Source organism: Phoxinus phoxinus (assembly GCF_949152265.1).
Source record: "Phoxinus phoxinus genome assembly, chromosome: 1".
In the NCBI taxonomy this organism is placed as follows: Eukaryota; Metazoa; Chordata; class Actinopteri; order Cypriniformes; family Leuciscidae; genus Phoxinus; species Phoxinus phoxinus.
Genome location: NC_136876.1, coordinates 37,112,243 through 37,129,067, shown reverse-complemented (window position 1 = coordinate 37,129,067; position 16,825 = coordinate 37,112,243). Strand labels below are relative to the sequence as shown.

At 39.3% G+C, this 16,825-nt stretch overlaps 2 protein-coding genes across 5 annotated transcripts; both read left to right on the top strand.

Annotated features, from left to right (window-relative positions):
- Nucleotides 1-365: 365 nt before the first annotated feature.
- Nucleotides 366-3,257, top strand: igfals (insulin-like growth factor binding protein, acid labile subunit). The gene is made up of 2 exons (XM_079619276.1): nt 366-432; nt 653-3,257. Exon 2 carries the CDS (start codon nt 658-660, stop codon nt 2,527-2,529), a length of 1,872 nt encoding a protein of 623 aa, XP_079475402.1. The 5' UTR covers nt 366-432; nt 653-657; the 3' UTR covers nt 2,530-3,257.
- Nucleotides 3,258-4,922: 1,665 nt separating this feature from the next.
- LOC307002018 (dynein axonemal assembly factor 8) lies at nt 4,923-16,803 on the top strand. 4 transcript variants are annotated; one of them, XM_079619225.1, is made up of 29 exons: nt 4,929-5,442; nt 5,634-5,744; nt 7,167-7,304; nt 7,383-7,473; nt 7,561-7,696; nt 8,235-8,453; nt 8,561-8,827; nt 8,911-9,022; nt 9,097-9,288; nt 9,385-9,537; nt 9,656-9,850; nt 9,936-10,049; nt 10,133-10,277; nt 10,353-10,611; nt 11,779-11,861; nt 11,954-12,108; nt 12,229-12,355; nt 12,459-12,584; nt 12,665-12,832; nt 13,139-13,432; nt 13,530-13,586; nt 13,674-13,712; nt 13,799-13,968; nt 14,764-14,956; nt 15,034-15,128; nt 15,202-15,304; nt 15,464-15,755; nt 15,855-15,924; nt 16,633-16,778. In XM_079619225.1, exons 1-29 carry the CDS (start codon nt 5,296-5,298, stop codon nt 16,693-16,695), a joined length of 4,314 nt encoding a protein of 1,437 aa, XP_079475351.1. In that variant the 5' UTR covers nt 4,929-5,295; the 3' UTR covers nt 16,696-16,778. The 4 variants fall into 4 exon arrangements, 3 of the variants coding, with proteins under 3 accessions (XP_079475351.1, XP_079475349.1, XP_079475350.1); XM_079619223.1 differs by having other exon boundaries at nt 7,116-7,304; XM_079619224.1 differs by having other exon boundaries at nt 4,931-5,442; nt 7,116-7,304; nt 15,467-15,755; nt 16,633-16,803.
- The last annotated feature ends 22 nt before the right edge of the window (nt 16,804-16,825 follow it).

The window sequence follows — 16,825 nt, the reverse complement described above, 5'->3', positions numbered from 1 at the left end:
CAAAGGATTTTCATCTAAAATGTGTGGGAGTATTAGACAGAAATTTCTGTGTAAATGCATTAACAAATAAAATTAGAGTATTCATTTTGTACAAAATATGTCAAAAGGAGTTACATTAACATAATGGTAATGTTTTAACATCTCCACTTACACACTTTATTAAAAATAAATATATATTGAAATCGTCCCTGACAGTAAATATTTATTATAAAATAGTGACTATAACAAGTTTTGCTAGGTTAGATTTAATATTCAACCGGTAAAACGGTAGCAACCGCAGAAAATGAAAACAGCAGAAATTAAGAGGTTAATTCTGTCTAGAACACTGTGTGGGTTTGTCTAGGTGATATATGGGGCAGAGGTGGTTCAGGTCTGTCACACACATGCCACTCTTCTAGTGATCGCCTGCTGGACTGCGGTCACAATAAAACGGTAGAGCCAACTCTAAATTTCTCAAATCTATTGTTTTTTTAATGTATGCATTTTATTTTTCCATTGATGTTCAGTGAATACTTGAGAATAATCATGTGATGGTATAAATGTATTGCAGCTGAACTAATTTCCCAAATCTGACAGATGTTGAAAAAGTATAGGCAGGTGCTTTGTTACCTTGCAAGTGTTTGATGTTGGCATTTCGATAATTGTCTCTTAGTTGGGATGAACCCCTTTGTACTGCTATTGTTGTACACACTGGGGACATCAGTGGTGCTGGCAGACCCCAACAAAGACGAATCAAGACCCTCAGATGATCCGGGGCCCTCGGTAGATCCAAAGCCCTCAGAGGAACCCACTGGCCAAAAAGGTGAGCCCTGCTCAAAGGGATGTAGCTGTCTCCATGATGACTACAGTTTAGAGCTCAACGTCTACTGCAGCACACGCAACTTCACCCAGGTTCCCTCCGACATCCCTCTGTCTACACGCTCGCTATGGCTGGATGGAAACCAGCTTGCTAACTTACCAGCGGCTGCTTTCGAAAAGCTGTCCAATCTGGAGTTCCTAAACTTACAGAGCAGCCTGCTGGTATCCCTCGATGCCCATGTCTTTAAAGGTCTGAATTCCCTTGCTCACCTGCACCTCGAGAGGAACAATATTCGTTCATTACCTAGCATAGTCTTCCAGGGCACACCCAACCTTGCATCCCTCAGTCTCAACAATAATCACCTGTCTCGAATAGATGACAAGTTGTTCGCTGGACTCAGCCACATGTGGTTGTTGAACCTAGGATGGAATTCACTGTCTGTCCTGCCTGAGACGGGGTTTCAGGACCTACATGGATTACGAGAGTTAGTTCTTACTGGGAATCGCCTGGCGTATCTCCAACCGCAACTATTTCAGGGTCTTACTGAGCTCAAAGAATTGGACCTAACTGGAAACAATCTAAAAGTTATCAAGGCAAATGTGTTTCTGAAACTACCAAAGCTGCAGAAGCTTTATCTGGCCCAAAACCAGATCGTGACCGTGGCACCTAGGGCATTTGTGGGCATGAAATCTTTGAGATGGTTGGATCTCAGCAGAAATCGTCTATCTGTACTTCACGATGAAACTTTCCTCGGTCTAAAAAGCATACACGTGCTTCGCCTGTCAAATAACTCGATTAGTAGTCTAAGACCTGGGACTTTCCGTGATTTGCAGTATCTTGAGGAACTCTGCCTTTGTCACAACCAGATACGAGCCTTGGGAATGAGAGTTTTTGATGGGCTGGAACATCTAGAGGTACTGAACTTGGAGAACAACCGGCTACAAGAGGCACGCATGGGCACATTTATGGGCCTGAATCACCTTGCTGTGATAAAACTTACAGGCAGTTGTTTTCACAGCCTACCAGATCAAGTTTTCAAGGGTCTGTCAAAGCTCCACAGTATTCACCTTGATAGAAGCTGTTTGGCAAAAGTCTCAGCCCAAAGTTTCGTTGGTCTTACAGGTCTTCGTCGCCTTTTCCTGCAACACAACAACATCTCTACGGTGGAGCATCAGAGTTTTGTGGAACTACAAGGGCTGCAACAGCTTGATCTAAGATTCAACCAGTTAACATCCATCACCTCCCACACATTTAATGGCCTGAGGAATCTTGATTACCTGCTACTGTCAGGCAACTTACTTCGCAATCTTCCTGCTGAGGCCTTACTGCCACTGCCACACCTGTCTTGGCTGGATCTCTCTGGAAACAGGTTGGAGATCATACGTAATGCGACTATATACATGCTGCCACGCTTGCGTTACTTGAACCTGAAAGACAATGTACTGGTCAACCTACCAGCTTCTATACCTGATCGCTTGGATCAGCTCTGGCTCTCAGGTAACAACTGGAAATGTGACTGTAGTGCCAAATCCTTTCGAGATTTCGTTCTACAGAAGCCACAGGTAGTTCCACTGCAGGTTGAAATGCTTGGGGAAGGTGAGGAGCCCCATACACTTGTCACAATATACAATAACATCACATGTGCCAGCCCACCCTGCGCTTCTGGACTTGACCTGCGGAGCATCGGCAGTGAACATTTCCGGAACTGTTCAATTAAAAAAAAGTATTAATTCTACTAAACCATAGATTACGTTTTCTATTCAGACATTATAATTCAGAGCTTCCAATCATGACTTTTATTTATCTCAAGAAATATCTTCCTTTGTGAAAAGATCTTAAAAAAGATCCTCAATCAAAGTCATGCAAAAATAACAATATTATTGGATATGTATCAATTGTGTTGATATATTCAGGTAATTCAATTTTTGGAAATAAATTTAAATAAGGGCTACAGAAAAAAATAATATTTGTAAAACAAGAGTGTGTGTGTGTGTGTGTGTGTGTGAGAGAGAGAGTGAAATAAATACTAAGTGGTTTCACTCCAGTATCAAAAGTAACATTACAGTATTATGGCTAAAAGTATTATGGCTTAAAATGCTTTTTTTTTTTAGAATGTGTAGTTCTTTCTTCAAAATTAAACAAATTTTGTTTGTTTGTGGTCTCTACATAAACACGAAAAAGGACATTGCGCAAAAGCTTGTTCTGATAAATCAAACCCAAATATGGTGATACACAATATTGATCCATGCTCTAAGTCCAAAGGCCTGCCTTCAGGTTTAAACATGGTCAATTCCCCATGATTCTCTTGATTCCCCAATTCCCTTGTCTTCCTCAGCAACATTGTAAAACAATCGATTAAAATAACAATTACAATAATTTAAAAATTAAATGTAACTTTAATAATAGTTTTACATTCATGTGTTTACTGACTTTTATAAAATAAAAGAGTTTTATTCTGACTGGTTTATTGAATTTGTCCACTAACAACGACATGGATTTTTAATTTTTTTTCACAAATACTATTCTTTTCACAAGTAATATTTCATTTTTGTCACATATAATTTTCAGCTCAATCTCACATTTCTCATATTTTATTCTCATATTTCAGCTCAATCTCCTCACTGACACTGCTGTTTTTATTGTTTTGAAACGGAAAATATTGGACCTTCATAACAAAAAACAAACAAAATAATAGGCTATTTGTTAAATTTTAATAATAGTAATAAAACCAACACGTGAGACATAAACCTATATCCTCCTAAGACCCCAATTTTTATTTTGTATTTTTTCATGTCATTACATTGTTTAGAGTAGGCCTCTAATATTAAAAAAAATATATTTTATTAATATGTTATATGTAGTGGATACCAGGAAAAATGGTCACAAAAATGTCTTCAGGTTTTTTTCCCCATTCACCAATCAATTTTTAGGTTTCAGGATTGTTGTAAACAACACTTTGTTTAGATGAGAGACCGTAATGAAAGATCTAGCAACAGAATGAATTGATAATATAATTTTACTTTATGCAATATGTGGGTAAAATTGCCATAAAGGAGTAGGCTAGTCGCATTCAATACAATGTATCTATACACTGTAGGCTATCTAATTTGCATATTAATGTGTTCTTGGGGAACATGTCATGAAACAGAAGTGTAATATTGGAGTAATAATTGGCAACATTTTCATAATAATATCTAATATTTCATAGAAACATTGATATATAATTTATTTCCCTATTTTCACTTGTTTTGTCTCCCAAAATGCATGTAAAACAAGTCCGGATGTCCTCTACAGTGGACATGTAGGCCTATGAAATCATGCCCATGTTTTGTAGCAGAAAGTCATTTTTTTTTTATGAGAAAGTCCATAACATTTTGAAAATGAATCCGATTAAAATTACAATTACAAAATAAATATGATCACATTTCCACAAGAGTGGTAAATTTGATCACTAAATTAATGTCAGTCATTTTTAAAGATCAAGGAGAAGTTGTTTTCATGGTGAAACCTCCAAACATTTGTATCTCTGAAAAGCCCTGAATGTGCTCTTTACACAGGACATATCCAGCGTAAAACGGTGACATGTAGCCTATATGATGTCAAAGACATTTACTATAATTCACTACCGTGGACAAAGAAAATCGTGAGAGCTGAACATAAAAGCTCGATTAGCAAGTTTCGCGCCAAAACATACGTGACAGTGAAGAAATACAATAGCACTGTCAACAAAACGATGTCTAAAGAAGAGACCAGGCCAGAAATGTTCTAGGGGGTGGGCGTGAAAACTGCATGCCAAATTGCCAAGAAAAATGCAGTTCAAAGTCTTAAAACAGCAAACAACATCAACCTATATAAAAACTGCAAACAAACTTCTGTTGCTGATTTGTATACTCAAATTGCATGCAGCTACAAGTCATTAAACATATTAAAATGATAAAATATATTTAAAATTAAATTTAAAAAATCAAGTTGAATCTCGTGTAACTTAATGAAAGTTGAAATTACTTAAGTTATTTTTTTTAGTTAAAGTAATCTAACATTGACTTGACTGATCGATCATATCATGCAGCCTATATTATGATGAAAAGTCGATCGGATGAACCAAAACATTCAAATGTCTCTGTCAGTACGTGTTAAAGGATTCGCCCGGATTCATTGCTAGACTTGGTTTCTTGGAGCAGTAACGTTACAGGGACATCCAGTTTAGGCTTGTTTAAAGCTGATTGATATTTGCGTCGTCATTTGCATATTCAACCCCACAAATAATGTTTAGAAATTGAATGTCTAACATTAAGTTTGTTAAAGTTTACAACCTTGAGTCATAAAGATAACTTTGAGGTCGACACTAACAGAAACTGCCGAATCACATTTAACGTTTCTTTTTGACAAGCATAATGGTATCTCATGTCATGGCCAACTCAAGCTACGCTACTGGTCTAAGTTACAGCGCGTGGTCACCATGACAACTAACTACAGTTGAGTTCGTTGGCGTGTGGATGTCAGACCGCAGCAGCTGCTGTTTACTACAGTATTTTGAAAGAAAAACTACACACCTGCCCTGCCAAATACAAGGAATGCAGTGGAATTCGCACCTAGACGACCTTATATCTAAGATACCATCCCTTGACTCTGACCTGTCATCAGTAAGTTCAAGTTGTGTTCTCTGATTATATTTTTCCAGAGACTTTATTTTAATCGTTATTACCAGTGTTTGTGATTTGTAACGATTATTTCTGTGAATGAGGTAAGGCTGAATTGTGATCCTAAATCTCACAAGCTTTACAATCAAGGTAGACTAACTGAAATAAACACAACTGAACGTTTCACACTGCAGTCGGACGATGAAGAAGAGATATCTGTCCTTCAGAGACCACCAGGGATTCACTTGCTGAAAAGGACCAGGATGAATATGGAGTGTGTTTCACCGAAAGAGCCAGAAGTCGAGGTGTGTGTGTGTGTACAGTGTGTGTGTACAGGGCCGGAGTGGGACTCATTTTCAGCCCTGGAGTTTCATGCCTTAGACCGGCCCACTTTAGTTCCCTGACTGACTATATTAAAATAATGTAATTAAACCCTCAGTATATAAGTCTGCAATAGTGCACTGTTTTGTACAGCCTTGTAATTCATTGTAAAAATATATAATTTTCTATTCAGTGCAATAGCAGTACACAGGGTTTTATAAATACAAAGGTCCCAAAAGTGATCTGGCTAGGGGGTTCGGGGGCATATTATGATTCCACTGTCATTGTCAAAGAACATAGGCTAGGCTATATCTGTGTTAAATAGGAATTCATTGTTATAAAGTTATTCTCATTCTGGGCACAGTATGCAATAGGCTATTCCTCTACCTGCTCTCCTCTCCCATCTACATCTCCTTCTCTCATTCTTCTTCTCTCAGTCTCTTTATCTTTAGTCTACCTGTAAATCTCCCCTTCTCGAAGCTGAGCCTTGATTGACACAGTCTTTGCAAACTGATTATTTATGTCGGTTGTTTAAAACTTCTATTGTAAAACAGCTGTTTAGTTTAGCTACTTCATCGTATCTCGTGAAGCGTCGCGTTGGGATTCGCGCGCGGCCGCGGCTCGCGCTTCTGTGAACATAAATCCCACTTGCTTTGATCGGTCATCTCAAACATTTTGCCATTGCCGACGAGCGGTGTTTGAGTGCTGAAGCAGCTCAGATGATGAGGTCGGTTATCGTCGTGACTCGCGATATACGAGTCATTGCAGCAACAAATTAGAGTTAATATTAGGCAATTATTTCACAACGTTATACACTCAGAAAAATCGGAGAACTCAATAATGGGTACGGCTCTGACTCGTAGGCTATTTGGCCGCTTGAGTTTCTAGAGATTTTTTATTATTTTGGCCTTTTCAGCGCCGCCTTTGCGCCTATTATCCATGTTTTGTATCTCTAATTTTTTTGTTCGCACATCTCTAACAACTGACTTTATTTTTTGTGGGGCTGCGAGAAAATAATAATAAAAAAATAGTGGGGCTGCGCTGTGACTGGAGCTTATAAAGGGAAAACATTCAACCCAGTGCCATGACAACACCGGCCCTCCTGGCCAATAAAACAGACCGGCCCACCGGGAATTCTCCCGGTGCTCCCGATTAGCCAATCCGGGCCTGTGTGTGTACGTGTGTGTGTGTGTGTGTGTGTGTGTGTGTGTGTGTGAGTGAGAGAGAGAGAGAGAGAGAGAGAGAGAGAGAGAGAGAGAGAGAGAGAGAGAGAGAGAGAGAGAGAGAGAGAGATCTAATCATTTCTCAGATCTTGTCTTACATAAAGCATGCATCTAAACAAATCTGTATCACAGCTATTTACTTCCGGGACTGATGATGACCAGAAAGGTGACTCTAATCCTCAGCTTCCTGTGGGTCACAAAACAGAAGAATCACTGAATGAAAGAGTGGCACATAAAACAGAAAACAATGTGCCTTTGCAACAGAAAGCAAACAAGACTGGATGGATAGAGACCCCGTTCTGCCCTGTTTTATCATGGACAGTAAGTTAAGTAGTAGCTATAATCTGATTATTAAACCAGAGCTAAATACAAAGTATGTAACACATATTATCTCAACAGCCTCCTGATACCTGGGATGTCGATCAAGTCCTTCAGACTCTAAAGCAACACACACCTCTTATCGAACCGATTCAACCCAATATACACAAAGGTTGGAATGCAGACTGTTTTTATTCATTTAGACTAAGAAAAACAAGAGACAAAAACAAATATTTTTATTTTTTTTATTTTTTTGCAGGCGACGACAGTGAAACACATGAAATTGATTTAATGAAACGGCTGGTTGCTTTTTGTGAGAAGAAAGTAAATGAGATGGAAATAAAGACACATGTTTCATCTACGAAAACCCATAATATACAAGAATCATCCCTCAGGTAGTGTCATATCATGACATCTCTATTGCTATTATGACATTACACTACTGTTCAAAAGTGTGTGATCAGTATGTTTTAACAAAATATATAAATTTGATTCAGCAATGATGTATTAAATTGATCAAAAGGGACGGTAAAGTTATGTATAATGTTTTCAAAAGATTTAAAATGAATGCTGTTCCTTTTCCTATTTGTTTCCACAAAAATATCAAGCAGCACAACTGTTATAATAACTGTTGATAATAATACATTTTTCTTGAGCATCAAATCATCATATTAGAATGATTTCTTAAGGATCATGTGACACTGAAGACTGGAGTAATGATGTTGACATTTTTTGCTTTGTCATCACAGGAATAAATTACATTTCAATACATCAAAATAGAAAACAGTTATTGTAAATTGTAATAATATTTCACAATATAACCATTTTCACTGTATCACTGTTTCAACCGACCCTAAACATTTGAACAATAGTGTATGTTCCAAGATTTGAATTTCTGTACTGCAGGTTAAATGTGTCTGTGACTTTTCCCAGATGTACTAGGCGACCGATGAAGGACTTCAAAGAGACCTCAGCAAAACTCCATCAAGACTCTCCCACCATATATATTGACTTGCGCAACAACACATTTCAAACAGAGCAATCAGCTATTATCCAGAGTAACAGTGTCGTAAGTCCTGTAAACATGAACAAGAAAATAAGCTCAATTAAGAGGACGACTAACACAAAGGCAAAAGCAAATGGGCAGAAAAAGTAAGAGATCACATAAAACTTATAATTAATTCAGGTAATGAACGACTAGAGTAAAATATACTCCCACTACACCTTATTACAATGCATGTTTATTTGTTCATTTCTAGAGAATTTGCTAGGAAGAGTGTATTACTCCAGAACACCAGACAGTCAAAACAAAGTGTGGAAGAGATATCTGGGAGAGATTTTGCTGAGGCTAGACAGAAAACCCCCTCAGGGAAAATCATAAAGGAAAACCAGCTTTGTGATTTTGAAACTAGCTCCAGTGAACCTGGTATCCAGCAGGTCAATGTCTGCTCTTCTACTGCAAAATGTGACCAACATAAACAAAATTCTCAATCTTCTCACGTTTCAGCTGCTCAAAACAAACAAAGGTACAAAGTATACTTACATTTTCTTCACTCTCAGGAATATGCATAACCTAATGTAATAACTGTATGACCATGCACTAACACAGCCAAAAAGTCAGATGGCAGAAGGATCTGAAGTTCTTGCAAACATTCAGACCTCAACGTTACGCTAATAACACGGAGGAAGCCGCTGAGAGGACTGATATTCTTTACGACCCTGTGAGTTATTGCCAGTTTTTCTATAAAATAATATTTGATGATACTAATAACACTGCTGTACTCACTTCCCTTAGGAAGCATCCTACCTTCCCACTGTGAACACCCTGCCTGCAGATCTAGAGATGAGGGAGTGTTTGCTGTTGACTGTGTCCTTGTCTAGTCTTGGGGTGGTGGCTGGAAGAATGCAGAGAAAAGCAAAGACAGTGGATTCAGTCTTCATCAAATCACATGTTTACAATGCACTCATAGCATGGTTCTTGTATTTGGTATGTCTTGTTTACAAAACATTAATAAGAATTTGGCAGTAGAACAAATATTTGACATGCTACGCTACATTTCATCTGTTACCTGTTCTGTGATAGACTGATCCTAAAAACTGCAATAGAAAAGGTAACAAGCTTGATGCCCCTTTCTGGGTGGCTGGGCTGCAGCAGTTTTATAAGGAAGATGGCTTGGCCTTGTACATCTGTGCCATGTCTCTTGAGGATGGTCAAACTGGCTGTAGGAAATCCATGGTGAGTTCTAAACATAATCCTCAGCATATTTGTTTATTAAATATTTGGCTCATTTTGCAATGCTTTCTGCAGATTTTCCACAAGTTTTTATTGGAATCTGATATTTTGTTTCTCGTAGATAAAGGAGGTCAAAAAGAACGAGAGCATGTTTTACAGGCGGGTTTGCAAGTTTTTTGCTCAGACGCCATTGAAGACTGTTGCATTCTGGGTACCTCAGCTTAATCATTTGCTGGAGGAACAGGCTTATACTACACATGTCCACATGCCCTCATCTTACCTGGACTGCTTCATCTCTGTCAACCCAAATATAGAGGTTATGTATGATATGATTTATGTTTCCATTTTCTTTTCTGTTATTTAGACATTATTTTCTAAATCCTTAATGCGCTTTGTTTCAGGCCGTTGAAAAGGCCTTTAGTGTGATCCCAGGATTCTACTGGCAAACTTTGGAAACCGAAGATCAAAAATGTCAAAGGACAGAAGCCACACATTCTCAAGAGTGTCATACTGAGGTGAAGGAGTCTTTAGAAAATGCCAATGTATCTTTCAGTGGACTTACATGGTATCTTATTGCATGTTTTTTTTTTGCTTTTAGACGGCACTTGTTCTGATAGGCAGGGCACTGTTGCTTAACCCACTGGCAATGCATCACACACTTGAGCTAATGTGCAGATCGAGTCTAGATGTATCTGGTATCCGCTTCCTCTACCCGCCCCAAGAGCTACTGAAAAACTTTGCGGGTACAAATCATCTCCCACCATAATTACGCAAAATGTACACAAATTGCATGGATTAATGCATATCCTGTTTTCTAGTCAGCAAGTCAGTTATGCATAGCGAGAGACAGCCAGTGCTTACCATGGCTTTCCGGGGTCCACACGCTAACTCAGTGTGGCAGGAGATCACAGGGCCATCAGACCCCCAGCTGGCAAGGCGGACAGATCCAGCATCCATCAACGCCCTTTACCATCATAGTCAAGACCAGCCCCTGCTCTACTCGCCCCGTCTTGCCAATCTTGTGCATCTGGGGCTCTGCTTGTGGTTTGGTGGTAGAATAGCAAAAAACACCCCAATGTTAGTATCTTACAATGTTAGATTTACTAACAGTCTGCGGCAGCGCAAACACTCTTTTGGTGTTAAAAAACTACTGTCAGGATTTAAAGACATGCAGTGAAAAATTTGCACTGAAAAGGCATGAACAGTTATTTTTGCGACTGACCTTATTGCATATGCATTTGTTAGAGTTTCCCTTTCAGACAAAATGTATGGGAGGACAGTATTTAAATGAATCATGCAAGATGACTTACTGAGGTTTGCACAAGTCAATTTACTGGTATTCGTGCCATTATTTTCCGCCCCAAAAAAGCATGTCTTAAATCAGACGCTAATTTGCACTGCTCTTGGTAGATTGCATAGGTCATTATGGAAATTATCCGGCAGTGTCTGTGTTCTTCAATTTGCTTTCCACTCCCATCAATGTTTTTTATGGGATTCACCCTAATTTGCTCTGTTTAGTATCTGTCCTTTAGTATCGTAATACATTAAAAATATATAGTTTTCATTTTCTTTCATAATTTAATTGTCTTCCTTATGTGAAACACAAAGATATTTCAAGAACCTGTCAGCTGCTTTTGTCCATATTATGAAAGTCAATGGGAGCCAAAACCATCAAACTCTAGAGGATATGAAACTAACATTAAATTTATCCATATGATTTAGAGGATATGTTAAGTCTTTTGAAGCAATGTGATCACTTTGTATTATGAACAGACCGAAATGTAAGCCTTTATTCACTCTCAAATCAAAACTTTGCTCAACAGATTATATTGACTATGGCGAGACAAACCTAAATCATGACATTTGGTGATTATGAGACAATTGATATTTGATGTAGTCTATATGTGTGTTGGCTGATTTTGATTTAAATTGAGAGTGAATAAAGACTTGCATTTAAATTTGATCATATAACGTGAGCATCTGGCTTCAGAAGTCCAATTTGTATGGATTCATTTCACTCTATCATTGTGCTTTTTGGAGCTTGATAGTTTTGGGTTCTATTGACTTATGTAATATAGACATATACAGGTTCTTAAAAATCTTCATTCTATCTTCTTATGTTTCGTAGAAGAAAGAAAATTCATTGGAGTTTGGAACGATATGATTAAATGATGACTGAATTGTCATGTTTGGGCAAACTATTCCTTTGAACTACCTGCTGACTCTGATTATCACTCTTAACAGGATTCAGGACTCAGAGGAGGGTGACAGAGATAGATCCCACATTCTTACCTCTTCTCCAGCAACCTTATGTGCCACTGTTGAAGGTGACTAAAAATAAAAAAATATTTTCATTGTAACAGTGTCTTACATCTTATAAGTCAAACTTTCAACCCCTTTTCCCTTTGCCCCCATACAGCGGATATATTTCTTATTGTGTCTCCTGTGGTTGGCCCATGCTGTTACAGCTATATACTATCTGCTTGTGCAAAGGCTGGCTTCAGTCTATTGGGACTTCAAAGGTCACAGATATCCAGGAAACAAGCTCAATCTCTGGGTCTCACCACCAAGCAGGTGAATAAACCCAAGAGTGAGCCTGTACTAGTACAGAGATATATTGAAACTGAGAGTGGGACACTACCATGACATTGATGCTGATTGCATTTGTCTGGAAACGCTGTCTGTCTCCGTTAGGTTGCAGCGTTCTGTCACGCTCCCACAGTGTTGCTGGATGGAGAACAGGTTGAGCTGTCCTCTAATTGTCTTGTGCTGCTCATGAGGAGAGAAAGTGCAGTTAGACACTGTTCCAGACTGCCGATAGGTAGAGCACCCGGATAGCACATATCGTGACAGCTATTTACTGTCTGTGAAGCTGTATAGAGATGCTCCAAGAATTAAATGTCCTGTTTCTTTGCCTGATGAAGGTTGTATGAATGAGCTTGCTGCCCAAGGCCTTATTGGATCAATCCGTGCAAGATTCACAGATGTTGTGGATCCACACATCTGCTTTCACACTGTACCCTACTCTAAAAACCACCACAATGTTCTGGGTACATACATTACCATGCATTTTCATAAATTCCTCAATTTCCGCCCTAGAGTATTTTGACATTTATATGATATCCTACAGGTGGGCTCATGTGGACAGTACCAAAGTGTAGCCACATGGTCCTGTCCAAACACGCGTATCCCTCTTGGCCAGATGTAGAGCAGGTGGTGATTCTCACGTTGACTGGTCAAAACATCATGAAGAATGACATGGGCTTTCTTCATAAAGTTCTCAGGGGAGATGCAGCAGGTACATGAACTACCTAAAACACAGGTTCCAATCCTGCTCACGGAGGGCCACCTTCCAGCAGAGTTTAGCTCCAATCTTAATTAAAAACACCTGGACCAGCTAATCAAGATCTTCGGTATCATTAGAAACATCCAGGCAGGTGTGTTAGAGCCAAACTTAGCAGGAAACTGGACCTCCAGAAGCAGGACTGGACATCCCTGACCTAAAACTATCCTTCACAAATGTACCTGTGTACTTGTTTGAGTAATTTACTGTAAGTATGTTTCATTGTCTGGCTACTAAATCTACTTTCTCTTGTACAAGCAGGACTAGAAGGATTCGAGTTGCTGGCATTGAAGTGGGTGTCCAAGTTGTCTAAGTGGCAGGCACAAGAGTTGAGTCCTTTTGAGGTCGGGGATAGAGAGTGGCAGAGCAGTGTGCATAGCTTGACATCCACTCCTGCCCTGGTCTTGGCTCTGAGGAGGGTGAGGGCATTCATCACCCTACGTAGACTTTTACCACAAAATTACCCAGGAAACCTGCAAGTATTGATGTCCCCTACTCCCGAGACAGCTTTCAGACAGACCTGCCTCTTCTTCTCCGAGGCAGAATTGGTCCCTGGTGAGGATTCAACTAGATAATAGTTTGGTAGGGGTGATCTTCTTTTTTACTTTTGTGCCAAAAGCAGGTTGCTTAACTTAAGCTTCTTCATCTTCAGATCACAGCAGTCGTCCATCATTGACATTTCTACCACTTCATCACATTGGCACTCCTGGTATGTACAGAAACAAAACCGAGCCAAAATCTATTTTACCCTCCCATGTACTCTGGGAACTGACTGTCAATCTCCGACAACCCTCAGGTCTCAGAAGTCAGTCACTTTACAGTTACATGACAGTGGGTAAGTGATGTCTTCTCAGAACATGTCCTTTTAGAAGCTGTCTTTCATGGCTTTTTCTTTCAGCTCCCTCCCTCTGTACTCTACAGGCCCAGAGCCACTTTTGACTCTAGCTCTGTTCAAGCCTGGAGCCTGGAGACACTGCTTTGGTAAAATTCTCACCATAATCAAACAGAATGGATATACTCTAGTGGGCTTGCGTGTGCTTCTGCTGGACTCAAACATGGCAAATGCACTGATACATCCGCCGGAGCAACAGGTCACTCTGTTCTCTTCTTCATAAATATCCTAAGAAAGAGCAAATAATCACATTTATTCTAGACCATTGTGAAAAAGTAGTACACTTTTGCATAATTTTAAAATGAGTACTTAAAAATGGGGTATGTAACTATCCTTTTTGGCCATTTTTTCAAAATCACTTAAAATCCTATTCCTAACCAACTTACAGCCACTGAGTTAGAAGCACTGAAATAAAAATTAAGCAATTTAATCATCTGTGGAACGGGCAGGTCTCAAAAAACTCCAGCCAATCATTTCCAAGACCACCTAGAATCATTGGACAGTAAGTGCGTCAATCAAACAGTCGTACCATCCCCCCCTCCATGTCCATGTTTTTTGAATGGGTGGAGTCAAAGGAAAGAAGGTAGGACCATTTGAGTTGTGTATTTTCAAAATCTGCCAGCCGTTTTGCAAATCACATACCCCACCTTTAAGTATAATCTTAAAGTACGTTATTCCATAAGTGCAAACTGAACGTATTGCTTTCAGACACGTAATAGCATATTAATTGCAAGTAAATAAAAATGTTATTTAAATGTATATCTATTAAATACAATTAGCTTTACTTTAGACCCACTTAAGTAGGACTTCATAAATATAATTTGTATAATTAAGGTTTTGAAATAAGTGTCCTGCCAAATTTACTGACAAGCATTTATGGTTAACCAACATATATTAATGTATACTTTCTGTAAAAACTTGTATTAGTTAACATCAAATTAAAAGTACTTTTTTAAAGCATAAAGACAAATGTTCATGTTTATTTGATGTCCAGGATCCCACCGAGGAGCTGGAGTTGAAGTACTTGAGATCCGGCCCCTCGCTGGCTTTGGGTTTACTGAGAGTGAATGCAGTAATGAGGCTGTTGGAGCTGATGGGTCCTGAGGACCCTGTTGAAGCCCGCACTATGGATCAGACACGATGGAGGGCACAGTATGGCTCTGACAGACTGCATAATGGCATCTATGGTCAGCACTCTGACAAAAATAATCAATGTTAAAGTCTGGTCAAAGCTTACTAACACTATTTGTACATTCTTATTCAGGATCTCCATCTTATCGGAAGGCTGTAGAAGACATAAAACTGGTATTTCCAGAGGGGGTGTGCTGCACTGAAACTTCCGTTATGAAACATGAGAAGGTATTGTAACCGTTTTTTCCTTCCCACAAGTACATTGGTGCTATAGTTAAACATCTCTTCTGTCCTATTTCAGATATCTTGTCTGCATTCTGATCCTAACGCTAGTTTGGGCCGTGAACAGTTGAACACCCTTAGAACCGCTGTCAAGAACACATTTTCATCAGGATTTGGTCAAGGCAAGGCGTTCTTCCTCTTCCTCACCCCTCTAACAACACATCAGAAAACAGAGTCAATGACACAAACATAAACCAAAACCTGTAGATGTTTTACTAGCTGCGATCGACCTTTGTAATGAGGATGGGAATGACTGTTGTTTATTTGTGTTTTGGTGCCAGTAGGGCCTTTGGTCTGCAGTGCTCTTTGTCAGACCACCTGCTTGCTGATACCTTCCAACCTCCTGCAACAGAGTCAGCCTCCTCTGTACTCGGAGCTACTGCACCGGCTGCTAAGGACAGGCTGCCACCTGGTGGCTGGAAAGCTCTGCGCACCAGATGAAAAACAAAGGCAGCACATGTCTGAGTTACTGAGGTCCTCTGCTGGTGGAACACTTCCACTTGAGGGTCCCTGCCTTATCATTGCTTTGCAAGCAGACAATGCTGTCACATGCTTTGATATCATTCTTGAGAGGTACAAGCAAAGCTAAAAGAAAAATGTAAAAGGTTACAGCAGACTGTAATACAAATCATATGTAATTCAATACAATTATGTATTTTCCTTCTGCTGTAGCGTTTGTAGGGCGAGACCAGACTTTAGGAGAGTTGCCATGAAACTTCTTTACCCAAACTCTGAAAGTGGGGTGAGTCTACAGTAACATTTATCTTACACTCTTAAACACAAGGGTTCGGTTCCCCGTTTTTGGTTCCACAAAGAACATTTCACTAGGGGCTTTCGCACCAGAGGAAAGTTTTCACAATTCCTGTAACTATTGGTGGAAGAAGTACCCGCTTTTTGACGTGTTTGCACTGCAGGTACTGGGAATGATTTTAGTAATAGGAAGGAACACCTTTTACTTAAGGCTACTATTAGCTAGAGTAGGGTCTAACCAAGCACAATTGGAACTACCAGTGACATAAGTGTACGTTAATTGGTCGAACGCATGCCATACGAAACACCGGCACCCGCCGTTATTAAACACATACTCCACAAACATGGAAAAAATTAATTTTGAAGTGAACAGCCGGGTTACGTCACTTCTGAATTCCTACTGGTGGTGCGATTGTAACCAGGTAAAAGGCCCTTAAAAATGTAGTTCTCAGGAGACCTTCCGGGTGGCCAGTTCCTATAACTACCTGGTGCGAAAGCCTCTAATGAGGAGTTTTTTTTTTTTTTTTTAAACAGTCACTATAACACTATAACAGTCACACATTTTTTCCACTATAAGGAACCTACTGTGTAATGGAAAGATTCCTTCATTGAATCATATATGCCAATAAAGTACTAATATTTTTAAGAGTACTTTTAACTGTTTCCCCATTTGATTTCCCTGAACCTTTTCTGTGTGCAGGCAGTGAAATTGCTGCGTTACCTGTTTGATGATCACAGTCTTGAGTCAGTCTTCACCGCATAGCACCACAAAACCAGGATTTATTCCATAATATGTACCTAGTGGTGAATATTTCGTTTTCTATAATCCACATCAATGTGATTTACTGACATGTTTTTTTTTTTACATAGTTAAATCAATGAAAAGAATGTTT